Raw genomic sequence first — 15,155 nt, 5'->3', positions numbered from 1 at the left:
TTTAAAATAACAACGTACCATTTTCAAAATATTAAAAACGCTATAAATTTCGGCTTTTTAATACTTAGTATCTTAATTTACAGCTTACAACAAATTATTCCAAACTTGAGTGATATTTTATATTCATTATTCTTGGATTATAAATTATGAACACAAAGAAATAAATATAAATGAATTAAAATAATAATGCTTTAATAAAACTATATATGATGTTTATTTATACAAGAAATTGAAACATATCTGATTCTGATTTTATTTTAAATAAAAATATATGAATGGACCAAAAAATATCATTCCCCTTATTCTTATATAAAAGGTATGGAAGAGTAAGAATGTAAATGCAAATATTTTAACCAATATTCGCGACTCCAAAATATCACAAATAGCACTGTAGCAGTGGGTAAAGAAGGATGTAAACATTATCTTAGAACATATATAGAATTTCTGGTAATTGATTTACGAAGTAGATTTGTGAATGATAAAAAATAGATTATATGTTCTATGATTATTTGTTTGATTGACGTTTACACTTTCTTCAACCGCAATTACAGTGCTATCTATGGTATCTCGGAGTCGCGAATTACAATTATATTGTATATTTAACACGGATGTGACGCCTATGGATATAAATATAAAGAAATCTTTCCTTAATAGTGTAGGCAGAGAGTGGGTTTCACATGCATTTACATTTTTCTTATAAACAAATTAACTTAGCTGCGCGCCGACCTGATGCCATATCATTTTTGTTTACAATTTTTTACCATATCTCCGGTTCTATTGGCCGAAGAAGTCATTTTTTCATATAGAATAAAATGGTACAAAATTGTTTGCTAAAATTTTCAATAGTTTAGGACTTATGGCCGTATAAACAATTAAGTTATTTATAACAAAATTTCCCCCACTCTGACCGATGAGCAATACGAAATACACTCCTTGCTCGGTGGAACCTGTACAGGGCCGGATTAATCCTCAACGGGGCCCTAGGCAACCATCAACTTGGGGGCCCTTTTTTCACGTCCGTTCCCTTCTTTTTTCGATTAAAAAATACAAACTTAATCTGACTCAATGCAAAGTATACCTAACATCTCGAATCGCTCTTGTCGCGTTGTAGCTCTTTCAGCAGCTTCGATTTTTTTTTTAATTGCGAGAAGGATCGTTCGGCAGAAAAATTTGTGATCATTAATGTTAAAAAAATCCGAAGAGCTATTTCTGTGTTAGGAAATACATCGGCTAATTGATCTTCCATTAGAATCTTATACAAATGACTATAAGTTGTGTCAAAGTAGTCGGAAATGTCCTTTTTAGGAACTTTGTCTAGTTCGTCGGTCGTCGCCTTTTGAATGCGGCCAATTGATTTTTATTTATTTGAGTAAAATTTATTTTCAGTTCTGATTATATTTCCTTTCACTCTCTAGAATTTTATGTGTGTAAGAAAATTTTAGAAGGCTTTTTCATTTTTTGGGGGCCCCCTAAAATCGGGGGCCCCAGGCAACTGCCTATTCTGCCTACTTGTTAATCCGGCACTGAACCTGTAAATGCATACGAAACCCACTCAGCGCCTACACTATAACGACTGCCACAAAATTTATACTAAAAATTATGTACATTATGTATTAATTTTTTTTAAATCTATTTATTTAAAAAAAATGAAAACGAGCGTTTCTTTAAAGCTAAAATTCAAACCCACATTTGAATGCTTGACGTTTACTGAAAGTATAGATAAACGCAAGTTGAAAAATTTGCTTGTATGTTCATACGGTTGATCCTAGAGCAGTAATAGAACATTAATTTCTTAATTCGTTAAAAAATTGTTTGTTTCTTTGTTATCTAAAAAATTGCGCAAAAATATTTCAACCTCCCATGTGTAGTTTTAGAAACATTTATATGAATGTTTGGATAAAAATAAATATGTACATGTGTAAATACTTTTTTGGGGTTTTAAAAAAAAAAATATAAAAAAAAAAATTTAACTTTCAACTAATATATAAAAATTTCTAAACTAGATAATTTTTTCTAAATAGGATCAAAAAATTATTTTATTTCTTATTTACAATATAGCATAACAAAATTAAATAAAAAATCATGGTAATAAAGAAAAATGTCATGCATCTTTGAATCAAAAATTGACCTCTCAGGGAAAGCCTAAAAACAGTTTTTTACAAATTACAAAAAAAAAAAAAAAAACTATGGGTATTAAAAAAAAAAGGTTCCAATAAAACTTCCAGCTGAAGTAATTGTGCACATTTTTTTTCCTATTTTCTAGCTTGAAAATTGACCGAGATATGCCAATTTTAAAATGGTGCCTTTTTTGCTCATTCAATCAAGTGAAAAAGGGCTCATTTTGTAAACCGTTAGAGATAAAACAAAAGTTTAAATATAAAAGTCATTCTTTATAAAAAAATAAACAATTTTTGCTTGAAACATTATTTCGTAAATATCATTGTTTATCCGCGAGAGCGTTAATTTGGACAAAACTTTGGTGACCATTTTCTCCAAAACTGTAAACGATAGCGAGTTGAAAATCTGCAGGTTGCTTAAACTAATGGTCTTGTGAAACATTCACGAAAAATAAAAAACGTTCTTTTTTTGTCCTAATTAGAGCCCTGAGGGTTTATAGTTTAAACATCCTTAAGGATGTTTACAAAAAAATGTTTTACATAAAAGTTGTTTATTTTTTTGAAAGAAATATCTTTTATATTTATCTTTTATCTTTTATATTAAAAAACAAAAATGTGCATAATTACTTCAGCTATAACTTTTATTCGATTTTTTTTTATTTGACGCATAGTTCTTTTGTAATTTGTAAAAATTGTTCTGAGCGGTCGATTTTTGGATACGAAGCTTTTACAACCTACCAAACAACTGTGGCAAATTTCAAAGATGTGAGACATTTTTATTTTTAGATATTTAGTTTCATTGTACTATAATGCAATATACCTTAAAATAATTTGAGTTATTTTAAAAAGTAGTTGTTGCATTTAACCTAGTCTGTACAGATTATATATGAAGATACTTGTAAATAAATCAAAAATAAATTTCTTTAAAAAAAAAATTAATGCCTTAAAGAGTCATATTTAATGTTTTACACTCATTGATAAAAATAATTGTACTCTATAAAAATTTTGTAATATCTTTTATAAATATTTAATGTAGCTAAATTAGTAAGCTCGTGACAGTTAAATCTAATAAAAATTTAATTTAATAAATATATTGCGCTCGATATTATAACAATATAATAATAATAATGGAGGTTAACCTCCGTTTTTCAGATATCTATCCATAACAGGCACCACCCACATCAATATTATTTATCTTTATTTTTTTTAATTTAAACTAGATCCAATATATAATTAAATATTTATGATGTGGGTGGAGTCGGTTACTTCGTTCTTATCCAAGCGAGGACAGTGTAATCAATTTTACCGCCCCAATAATTATAATTGCTCAAACTGCCGCTGTGAGCAACCTGGATTCGAACCCGCAACTTTCCAGTCCAATAGCCGAACGTTTTAAAGACGATTTAACTCACACGACCACTGAGCCAGTTTATATTATTATAATATAGAGAGTGTCGTGAGAGATCCGTACCACTAAGCTGTACATACTTATCTTAAAACAAAATCAACACTGTTTTATCGAACTAAGAAATCACATCAAATTCATGATTAATATTAATTCTTTGGAATAGAATGTGGAGTCTTTGGTAAAGAATCCTGCAATAATTCTAAGTCAATAGAACTTGTAGTAGTGGTAATGAAAAGAGACATAAGCACATATTCTATTAATATGTGATCCATGGTACACCACTATAATCGGATCACTACAACCGATTTTATTTATGAGCGTTGCAATGTTGTAATGTAGGGTATACGGCGTCTGGCAAATTAGCTTACACCCTATGCGTGGTACCGTATAACTTGCTGATTTTACGATTACTGGAGTACTTCCTTAAACTTGTCTTTTCTATCTTCTACAGTTCAGTCTATATAACAGACCCTACAAATGATGCAGTTTACAAAAAACCCTACAAACTTATAGGTACTCTCTTTTCTAAGCATCTAATAACAGCTTCATCAAGGGCCGAAATTAGAGCTGAAAATGCCCCGGGGCAAAGCCAAATTTGGGGCCCCATCCAAAAAACCCTCGTTTTAATAATATTGTGGAAATGCAAAGTAAAAATAATAGTATTTTAATTTATTATATTTCTATTTATGTGAGTGTGGCTGGCTTTGTTTGCAGCGCGAGCGACAGGGTGACAGCAATACGATACAATGGGCTCACCACGTATTATATGCGTGATTTTTTAAGTAACCTAGCCAACGAAATTGACTTCTCAAGTACACCTCGATGCCTTTTGTTTCCGGCTCGACCAAAATCAAATTTCCCAAGCAGAAACCCTAATGATAATGATGAATTCTGAATGATAATCCATCACCTGCTAAAGTAATCTCGAGGGAACACTGCTCCGGTTCACGGTTGCCCTATTGTAGTTTCGGCACTGGCTTCAAGTAATTATTTCATTGACTCTGAGTGCATGGATGACATGACAAAGGACAAAATAAATGTCACATTAAGTACTTATGTTCATTGATCAGTGATAGAAGACATCGTTTTGATCCAAGATATTATGACAAAGGTTCTTTTCAAACTTTACTGTCATGTAACTGGCGACGCTTACATCAAAACTAGATAAAACATGAGTCACGAGCTAATTAATATTTAGATCAAAATTATATAAAATAATGAAGCAAATATAAGAAACTAGTCAAATCTTAAGAAAAAAGTATTTAAAATCAATTGTTAGATTAACTAAAGAAAAAAACGATTTTTGTGTTAACTTTTCGTTTAAAGATCCCTAAAAATGACTAATTATATCACGTTAAAAAATTTAATAATAAATAGCATTTTGTATTTTGTGATATAACAATTTCTCCTTATAATTACGTTAATTAATTATGTTAATGTTTTTTTATGACCTGTATATCAAAGTTATTTATTTTTGTCAATAAAATTTCTGATAAGTATTTATGATATTCTTATGTTTTTTCTTTATAATAATCATCTTTTTACCCGACTTCGCCTCACCCGACGCAAAGGAGTGGTAATGTGTTTATCAGTCTATACAGGGTGGGTCATTTCAATCTATACACTAGTAAACTATTCCTGACGGATGACCTTTGCGCCATCTCGTGTTTTATTTTTTCTAAATCGGTGGTTTAGCAGAAATAGTAGAAGAGCTGTAGACATTTTTGGGTAGGTGTATTCTAAAAATTCGTCAGATACCTCTCCCATAATATCCTAATACAAAAATGCAGACCTAGCTGGAAAGTAGAAGTATCTTTAGAATCCCTATATTATCAAACATATAAAATTTTTGATTGCCAAAAATATCTTTGAGGCAACTTATAATTTTATTTCTTGTAAACTTAAATATTCAAAAATGAAGAAAATAAACAAGCCAAGCCATTTGCGATGGATTTTAACCCTGGAAAATGCTTGCAAAAGAACTTTGCATATAAATACAAAAATTATGTTTGAGGCAAATAGAAATTTTTGGAGTACTAACTGTGAACTACCCGCTTCACAGGGCAACTTTAATTTTAAATAGAAATATTATTGTGTTATAACCTTCACTTCATATGCCGGCACTTATCCTCCTTTTGTTCAAAATTTCAGCTTGATATCTCTTTTTTTTTAAAAGACGGACAGGCATTTTTATAAACGTTTCTGTTTTACGCATAACACAGTTTTACGAGATGTCCAAATAAATTTGTGAAGAAAAAAACCTCCATCCATAATTAAGACCTCACTAATAATATAAAGTGTCAACTAGAAGCAGTTATATTAGATAAAAAAAATGGAAAAAATAATTCATATAGTATTTCAAAATGTTTCACAACCGATTTTTCGACCGATATTTTGCATGTTACCCATCAATTAATCAAGCGCGCAATATCCGCACATATTCAGGCAACTATTGAAGAAAATTTTAAGGACAGAAACGTTTATAAAAAAGCACGCGTATATGAGCTATTGGAATTAAAAGAAAACTGGATTTTGGTCGATAAAAACGATTTTTGCCCAAACTTTTCAATATTTTTCAAATTTGCAAAAACGCTCTTCTTGGGCATATAAACGACTAACTTTTGACTAAGGGTCGTTTAAAAATATATATTTTTCAAAGAGATATGGGCGTTTCAAAAAAATGCAATTTTTAACAGTTTTTTTTTTTCAATAAATTTTTTATTTTATAATTTTTTAACTTGGGCAGTCATTTTGAATGTGATCCCGTAATTTAAAAGTGTAAAAAAATAGTGCATTGAATTCTACGCAAAATTTACGACTTTTTACATGTATTGGTTTGCTGCATCTTGACTATGGCTCGAAAAATGTAGATTGACCAGTCTATTATACATATGTAACGCCTAAACCCTCTGGAGAAGAAGTTCGTAACTACCAAAATGGTGAGTACGGATACGTGTATATACAAATGATGTTCTATTGGGTATTCTGTATTCTTTGATATCACACATCAAAAATTATTAAAAATAAATTTTATAAAGCCACGTCTTTCTTCCATACTTCAAAGTAATGACTGTAATACATAAAAGTAATAACATAGAACCGTAATGTGGCCATCCAAACGATTGATCGTTATAGAAACCGACCTAAAAAAAGTACGCGACTGCTGTCTTTGTCTGTCTTATATTTACTCTATAAAATACACAAGCATGCACGTGTTTATACAATAATTCAAAATATTAATATAGCTCTTTGTCAGTCTGAGAGACAAAGACGAAAGACGGTCCCTTTTGTCGGTCTCTATTTTAACAGTCAATAATTCACTTATTCCGTTTCCTATGCTTTTAAGCCTCTTGCTATTATATAACATGTTGTATATCACCTCTTTGCTATAATATAACATGCTTAATACGTTTTACGTCATCGTCGGCAGCTTAAAGCCTAGTACATCCTGTCACGAGACACGCTAATATTTTAGTCTTTTTTAAATCGGATGTCTATGGTTGATATTTTATGTTCGTACTAAATCCAACGGTACTATTCTTTGCATAAAACCCATGAAAATGCCATGAAATTAGTAATACACAAAATGGCCATTATTCATTAGACCATATAACAAGTAGACAGTAATAATTCGCGGTTTACATTTTTTAGTGCTATAATACAAGCTATTTAATACAAAGAAATAATTTAATCGTACTTTTATTTACACGTACATTATAGATAATTTTAAATATGTCTGGAATCGCCGCTCAAAGACTTGCTGAAGAAAGAAAAGCATGGAGAAAAGATCACCCATTTGTAAGGCTTGTTATCTGAATGTTTTTGTTTACGAATTAAATTTTTAATTTAAATACAGGGATTCGTAGCTCGTCCATCAAAAAATCCAGATGGTTCGGTAAATTTAATGAACTGGGAATGTGTGATACCTGGCAAAAAAGGGGTAAAAAGAAACGAGGTAATTTAACTTTAAACAAATATAATGCCATTGTATTTTTAGACCCCATGGGAAAATGGAAATTATAAACTGCGTATGATTTTTAAAGATGATTATCCAACAAGTCCACCAAAATGTAAATTTGAACCACCACTATTTCATCCAAACGTATATCCCTCGGGTACAGTATGTTTATCATTATTAGATGAGGATAAAGACTGGCGTCCAGCAATTACTGTTAAGCAAATATTACTGGGAATACAAGACTTATTAAATGAACCCAATGTACGTGATCCCGCTCAGGCTGAAGCTTATACAATTTATTGGTAAGTATGTATTTAATTTGTTATTTGTTCGAATATTTATTACAACTTTTTTTTTTAGTCAAAATCGATTAGAATATGAAAAACGAGTACGGGCACAAGCGCGCGCTATGGCACACGAATAGCCAACGATTCATTGCATCATTCCTTGATTATATTATAACGTCATTAAAGGTATTTCCAGTATTTTAAAATTACATTCGTTGCATAAAACAAGACAAATGTTCTTGGCTAGAATGTAATTTTTATTTAAAATGTCAAGTGAACAACAAAAAACTGCATAATAATTTTGTTTTTATAATTATTGAATAAATTAAATTTTAACAATACTTAGTTATATTTTTTTATAAAAAATTGATGTCCAAAGTTATCAACGAATGTTTCCAAAATTTAAAAAATGTTCATGTTGGGTGGGATGGTTAATATTCCTTCAATTCGGGTAACTGGGTGAATTTTAGGGTTGCCATCTGCCAGATTTAATCAGAAAAGACTCTCGAAACCGTGTAATTTCCCCAGAGTTCAGTAAAAACTATTTTTATTATTTGTTTCATATTCAGGTAAATTGGTCAATTCTGAGCAGCTTTTAATTTAAATTACTTAAAAAGAATATTAATTTAATTATAGAAAAACTGAATATATAAAACATCAAAAATAACGAATTGCATTATAATTCGGTGGTATAATTAGATTAATTTTACTTTATCAGGTGACAAACCCTCAAGTTTGAATGATTTGGACGTTCAACTTCAAAAACATCATTTCGAATATTATGCATTTTAACAACCTTCAATTTTTTCGTGTTTCTGCGTTTAACTTGGCGATAGCGATGCAGAGTTTTTTGTTCATGCGCTTATTTAAAAAAAAATTGTTGAATGCAACAATTTTTCGAGACATAGCTGAAAAAGAATTGAACAATTTTCCAATCCTACAATCAAAAACACAATCCTACCTCTGTAATATAAATTTATTTACTATTACAGTAATCCGAGGTCAAAACTACCAAGCATTCCACTAAGAGTCCATTTCCGACTGTCCGTCGGTCTGTCTGTCTATGAACACGATAACTCAAAAACGAAAAAAGATATCAAGCTGAAATTTTTAAAGCGTGCTCAGGACGAAAAAAGTGAGGTTGAATTCGTAAATAAGTAACATAGGTCAATTGGGTTTTTCATCTGTAGGACCAATCTTGTAAACCGTTCGAGATAGAAAAAAAATTTCAATCTAAATTAAGACAAAACTTTGGTGTCCATTTTTGCAAACCTTTAAAAGAAAGGGAATTGAAAATTGGCAGGTAGCTGCAACAAGAGGACTTGTGAAATATTTTCGTAAAAGGAAAAAAAAATTCTACAAAATACTTGAAATAATTTTCGAAAACCAAATAAATGGCGGCCGAAAACAGTCATAATTGTGCTAGTGTAAACTCTTCTAATTTATAAACAAATAAACCAAGCACTGACATTTAACATTTTCTATATAGGGTATTTCAACAATTAACTCAGTCAATTGTTTGTTTTCACTTGTTTTATTTAAATTGGAATACAAAAATTTGAATTTTATTCATTTTGATTCAATAAAAAAAAAAGACGATTAGTAGTTGAGAAATAAGGCATTTGAGGTCGCAATTTAAAAGTACACCTCCGATTTAGCTGAGGGAGTACACAAAAATCAATTTGATCAGAAAGTGTGCCTTTTACATTTACGTGAGCGCGCTTATAATCTCGTAATAACAAATCGTGCTGAATAATAGGGAATATTCATCTATTTTTTTAATTTTTTTAATTCATTGTTTACAACGTTATAATAAAAAAAAATATAAATACTGTTAAAAAATGCTGTAAATAAGTGTACAAAAATATTTAAAATACATTATAATTTTGAGATTTTTAAACGCAGTTTTTTGGCGCTCTCTGTTGATGACGCATAAGTACGTGATCTGCCAATTGATGACAGTTCAATGTATAATTTATATGCCAAAAAAATGAATTTAAAACACAGAATTTACACTCGTTATTAAGTTTTCTTATAAAAAGCCGTAGAATGATATAACTCAATGAAATACCATATAAAATGTAAGTAATTAATATCATACAGTATGTCAACAAATTTGACAAGCCCGTACTTTGATGTCACGTCCGTATAAAAATTTGAATTTCCGTATTAGAAATTTTTTTAAACTCTCACTGAATTTGTACTTTTATTAATTAATTATAAGTAATTAAAAAGATATTAATTACTAAAATAATGGTTTAGTTGAAATGTCCAGTCATTAAAGTTACGGAAGAAAAATATTTTAACCAAATTTAAATTTGATGAATATTCCCTATTATGAAAATAAAACTATTGAATCTTATATTTTAAACTTTGAATAACATTTTTTTGTCCTTTATATAGATACAAGTGTTAAAAAAAATTCATTATTTTGATAGGATTGCCATCTTCAAGCTAAACCAAAAAAAACGGGAGATAATGAAATTAATCTAATTATACCACCGAATTGTAATACTGTTCGATATTTTTGATGTGTTGTGTACCCAGTTTCCATAATTAAATATTAAAAGGAATATTGTTCAAGTAATTTAAAATGTTCAAAATTAATGAATTTACCTGAATATGAAACAAATTTTGATGAAAATTTGATATTGACAAAATCAATGTTTTGATCAAATATTTGATCCAATTGAATCTTATATTTTGGATATTTTTTAACAATTTTTTTTCCTATGACTTTGTTCACCTAGTCTAGCCGTTTTCGAGATGAACACGTTTTTTTTTTAAATTTCTGTTTTTAGGCTAAAATTTTGTTAATGATTTAATATTTTTGACTACACTTTTTGTTTCTTGACTTGTTTTATTCTTACCTTCTTCGTTCTTTAATTCTTATTCTTTTAGAAATGTTTAGAATAGTCAAAAATATAAAATCAGTTGGTTTTCTAATCAAATATTTGATCAAAACCACTTGATAATCGTCAAATTTGTACGCTCTCATACGGATAGTTTGCGCCCGGTCCTGTAAAAATCGAAGGTGTCTTTTAGATTTCGACCTTTTAGTCATTTTTCGATTGTATTACCTCGATTATAGTGTTTTTGGGTTATGGAAAAATCGCTTTCGTTATGGAACAATTGTTCTTTTTCCTGCTATTTTCCGCAAAACAAATCTGTTAAAATTTCACATTAAAAAAAAATGAAAATCACATAAAATTTCGAAGAAGCAAATATTTATTCTTGCACGATATTATCTTCATTTTTTATTAAAACTAATTCTAGTGATTTTTTTGGTAACATCTGCTCCCCATTTTCCGTTAGTAAATGTTTGGACTGATGCTTCTTCAAACGACGGGTATCGTAAAATCCTTTAGAACATATAACGCATACGTATGGGGTTTCTCCCGTGTGAGTACGCTCATGAACAGTTAAATTACCTTTTATTGCAAACTGTTTATCACAAAAATTACATTTAAATGGTTTTTCTCCAGTATGGGTACGCGAATGCACTTTCAAATGAGTATGTTGTCGAAACCCAACAAAGCAAATCTCACATTTATACGGTCTATCCCCCGTGTGAATCCTCTCATGGTCGGCCCACGTCGTCCGAAGTGAAAATTGTTTTTCACAATATGAACATTCAAAAGGTTTTTTTAAATTTTCAGATTCTTCACCGTCGTGTAATTTCTGATGGGCATACAAGTTAGATCTTTGTGAAAATGTTTTTTCACAAATTTTACATTTATAAGGTCGTACTCCTGAATGTGAATTTCTATGGTCTGTTAATGTTGTCAGCTTTTGGAAACATTTTCCACAAGTACTACATAGAAATTTCTTTTCTCGAGATGGTTTCGTCTCCTCGGATGATTTATTCTCCGTCGGGGATAAATGATGTGCACGTATATGTTCTTTTAAATTTTCTATTCGGGCAAAGCTACGTTCACAATTGTTACATGAAAATCTTTCACCTGTATGAATCCGTAAATGTCGTTTATAATTGTAACAAGCTAAAAATTCTTTGTGGCATGTTTTACATTTGTATGGTTTGTCATTTCTATGTGTTCGCATATGATTAGATAAGCTTGCAAAACTTCGATGACAAATGTTACATGGGAATTTCTTACCTAGTACAAGCAAACGAGTTTAAAATTAAAAATAATTAGCCCGTCCGGTTTTTCAACGGGATAATTAGAAGAAAAATAGTAGTTTTTAAGAAAAAATACTTAAAAAATCGAAGTATAGTGTAGAAAATAATTTAAAAAAAAAAAAATTTCATAAACCAAAACCCCGAAGCTCTTAAAAGTATGAAAACAAGAAATTATTTTCATCTGAAATTGTTATGATAAGTAAAATCGTCATTCCAGTCGGGGGGACCTCTAAGATTAAAAAGTTTATCACAGGACGGAAAAGAGTCCCCCAACTGTAATGACGATTTTACTTATCATAAAAATTTCAGATGAAAATAATTTCTTATTTTTATACTTTTAAGAAAGTCTGTCTATTATACGGTTTTTTCACTTAATTATTGATTAAATACTACTTAAATAATTATTTAATATCTTATATTTATAAATATTGACCCAGCACAGAAGTACGTTAAGCTAAGCGCTTCATTTTCTGCACCCTCTATTGCAAAAACTGTTCAACAAAATTGTACAAAACTGTACAAAAAAAGAAGTTTCAGACAAAATTTGTAGGAAATGTTATCCTGTGCAACTTTTATAATAAATGTTAATACGATTGAAGGTAAAAGAAACGGGATATTCACAAAAACTTATTTTTCGAGACCTTGAATATTTAAGGATTTTCGAGACCTTGAAAATTCAGCTTATTCCGTTAGATTCGAAGGTGAAACCCTAAGATGATTGGAGTAATAAGTGAATTAAACCTTTTAAAATAATAATAAACTAGTTATAAATTTCACATTAAAGATCAATTCAGAAAGGCTGCCCACGAAGGACACACTTAGGCTATACAGCCCATTGTGATACCATATATGCGTTTTACCACTTTTCCGCTGATAATTTCATTTATCAGCTCCTCAATTTCAGAGGCTGAGTGCACCTCCTTCATGCATATACCATACACTACACCAGCCTATTACTACTTTTAATTAATTTTGTTGCGACGGCGGGAATCGAACCCGCTACCCTAAGCATACCGCAGACGGAATTGGTTACGCCTTAACCAAAAGCTTACTTAAAGAAGTTAAAAACCAAAATTTGTGCGATCTTGCCCAGGTGGTGGGATTTGTATTTCAATTTTAAATACGAAGATTACTGTGTTATAACTTTCACTTCATATACAGGCACTTGCCCTCCTTTTGTTCACAATTTCGTTTAACCTTTAAAATTATCAATGCTTTTCTACTATATTATGCATGTATTATGCATAAAAATCTTTCTCTTGAATCATTCTATCTATTAGAAAAACCGCATCAAAATCCGTTGCATAGTTTTGAATATCTAAGCATGCATTGGGACAGACAGCGGGAAGCGACTTTGTTTTATACTATGTATTGATTGTTTACTATTAAAAATAAATATTTTCAAAAACAAAGCGTCATTTTGGTGGGATTTTCTATCTACCAGGTGATCAAGAAAAGTAGTTTTGCAAGCATCTTGGAGGCTTAAAATCCCTCGCAAATGGTCTGTCTTAAATATTATCTTCATTTTTCAATATTTAAGTTTACTTAAAAAAAATACAAAAATAAAGTTGCCTCAAAGATATTTTTTACAAAAATTGTATATGTTTGATAATATAGGGGCTCTAATGATACCGCTATCCTCCAGCCAGGCCTGCATTTTCGTATTAGGATATTATGAGAAAGGTATCTGACGAATTTTCAGAATGCCTCAAACGCCTACCCAAAAATATCGACCAGCTCTCGGGCTACACACCCAGGAATAACCCAGAATTGCAATTTTATTGTCTTCCTGGATACTCATGAATTAGAAAAAAAAAAAAATTTTTTTTCTTAAAAACTACTATTTTTCTCGTAATTATCCGTTGAAAAACCGGGTGGGTTATTCATTTTTAAACTGAGGTATTTTCTGCCATAGTTACTGCACTAACCTGTGTGAACACGTAAATAATGTGTTTTTAAATTGGTAGCTTGTGAAAATTCTTTATGGCATGTTTTACATTTGTATGGTTTGTCATTTGTATGTGTTCGCATATGTGCAGATATGCTGCTAACACTTTTGCTGCAAATCTGACATGTTCGTTTTCGTTTTACATTTTCCTTTTTGATTTCCATAATGTTTTCGTCATCGTTATAGTTCGATGATTTAAAATCCTCGCTTACGTCTGCTTCGGCAATCAAATAAATTTGTCCGACAGTTTCATCAAAATTATATTTATTTTCACTAGCCAAAGTTCCTAAATATTCTTCATACTTTTTTTGAATTTCTTGACAATGTTGCTTAAAATTGTAAGCGGAATGTAATTTATCCAAACAATTTATGCATATATTTTGCGGATAATTATCATTTTCTGTTACCTATAAATTAAAAAAAAACATAATGAAAGTTGGATTGGTAATTGGTAATGTAAACAAATAATAATTTTTGCTCATTTTACCGTAATATTCACAATTTCACTTAACATTTCAGCTATATTAAATGTATAATTATTATCGAACAGCAACTGTAAATTATCATCAGAAGAACACGTTCGACAAATTGTTTGAAAGTTATACATTATATTAATTATTAAAACAATATCATGTGTTGAAAAAAATTAATTCTAACCTTACTTTAAGGTATGAAATCAATCATGGAATGTAGAGATAACATGGTAGGGACAATAAAATCGATGCCAGCGCTTCCAGTGAAAAATTTTGGAGTTAAAGGGGGCTGTTATGACTAATTTGCAATTCTTTACATGTAAATGTTATAGAAATGTCAAATTAAAATTATTGAAAAACACGAATTAATTAATTAAACTTAATGCATTAAAAATTGTGAAAATAAGAAATCAAATTGAACAAATATTATTTTTCAAATGTAAATTATCATAATTATTTATTTAAATTTGTGAGACAATAACATGAAGGTTATAAGGACAATAATATTAAATTTTAAATGTAAGTCTTAAATGCAATCCAAACAATTATATATGCGTCCATACAATTCTATAATTAAAGTAGTGTATCGTTACCATGGAAACGAAACTCACGCACGGAGCGAATAAGTGTTATTTAGATAACCTCTTTGAGTGATAATCACAGTCATATAATATGTCACAAAACGTCAAATTAACTGTTTTTTAACTGACTTCAAAACAAGAAACGGTTCTCAATTCGACTGTATTTTTATCCGACTGAGCAACCCAAGTGGTAATGTGGTTATCATTCTATACATGTGTGTTCCTATATGCCACACTAGAGA

General features: G+C 30.1%; 2 protein-coding genes across 2 annotated transcripts; one reads left to right on the top strand and one right to left on the bottom strand.

Moving 5' to 3' along the window:
* Window positions 1-7,102: 7,102 nt before the first annotated feature.
* Window positions 7,103-8,083, top strand: LOC123290665 (SUMO-conjugating enzyme UBC9-B). The gene is made up of 4 exons (XM_044870926.1): window positions 7,103-7,323; window positions 7,382-7,465; window positions 7,523-7,785; window positions 7,844-8,083. Exons 1-4 carry the CDS (start codon window positions 7,258-7,260, stop codon window positions 7,905-7,907), a joined length of 477 nt encoding a protein of 158 aa, XP_044726861.1. The 5' UTR covers window positions 7,103-7,257; the 3' UTR covers window positions 7,908-8,083.
* Window positions 8,084-10,247: 2,164 nt separating this feature from the next.
* Window positions 10,248-14,466, bottom strand: LOC123290691 (zinc finger protein 883-like). The gene is made up of 3 exons (XM_044870955.1): window positions 14,347-14,466; window positions 13,840-14,266; window positions 10,248-11,888 (listed from the first exon to the last, which is right to left on the bottom strand). Exons 1-3 carry the CDS (start codon window positions 14,464-14,466, stop codon window positions 10,999-11,001), a joined length of 1,437 nt encoding a protein of 478 aa, XP_044726890.1. The 3' UTR covers window positions 10,248-10,998.
* Between the last annotated feature and the right edge of the window lie 689 nt (window positions 14,467-15,155).

This window comes from Chrysoperla carnea, chromosome 1 (genome assembly GCF_905475395.1).
Source record: "Chrysoperla carnea chromosome 1, inChrCarn1.1, whole genome shotgun sequence".
Taxonomy (NCBI): domain Eukaryota; kingdom Metazoa; phylum Arthropoda; class Insecta; order Neuroptera; family Chrysopidae; genus Chrysoperla; species Chrysoperla carnea.
This window is presented reverse-complemented; position numbering and strand designations above follow the sequence as displayed.

Coding starts and splice junctions, on each gene's coding strand:
- LOC123290665 (XM_044870926.1), top strand. CDS start 7,258: ATGTCTGGAATCGCCGCTCAAAGACTTGCTGAAGAAAGAAAAGCATGG. Junction 7,324..7,381: donor GGAGAAAAGATCACCCATTT/GTAAGGCTTGTT, acceptor ATTTAAATACAG/GGATTCGTAGCTCGTCCATC. Junction 7,466..7,522: donor TGATACCTGGCAAAAAAGGG/GTAAAAAGAAAC, acceptor TTGTATTTTTAG/ACCCCATGGGAAAATGGAAA.
- LOC123290691 (XM_044870955.1), bottom strand. CDS start 14,466: ATGTATAACTTTCAAACAATTTGTCGAACGTGTTCTTCTGATGATAAT. Junction 14,267..14,346: donor GTGAAATTGTGAATATTACG/GTAAAATGAGCA, acceptor TTTAATTTATAG/GTAACAGAAAATGATAATTA. Junction 11,889..13,839: donor TTATTTACGTGTTCACACAG/GTTAGTGCAGTA, acceptor TGCTTGTACTAG/GTAAGAAATTCCCATGTAAC.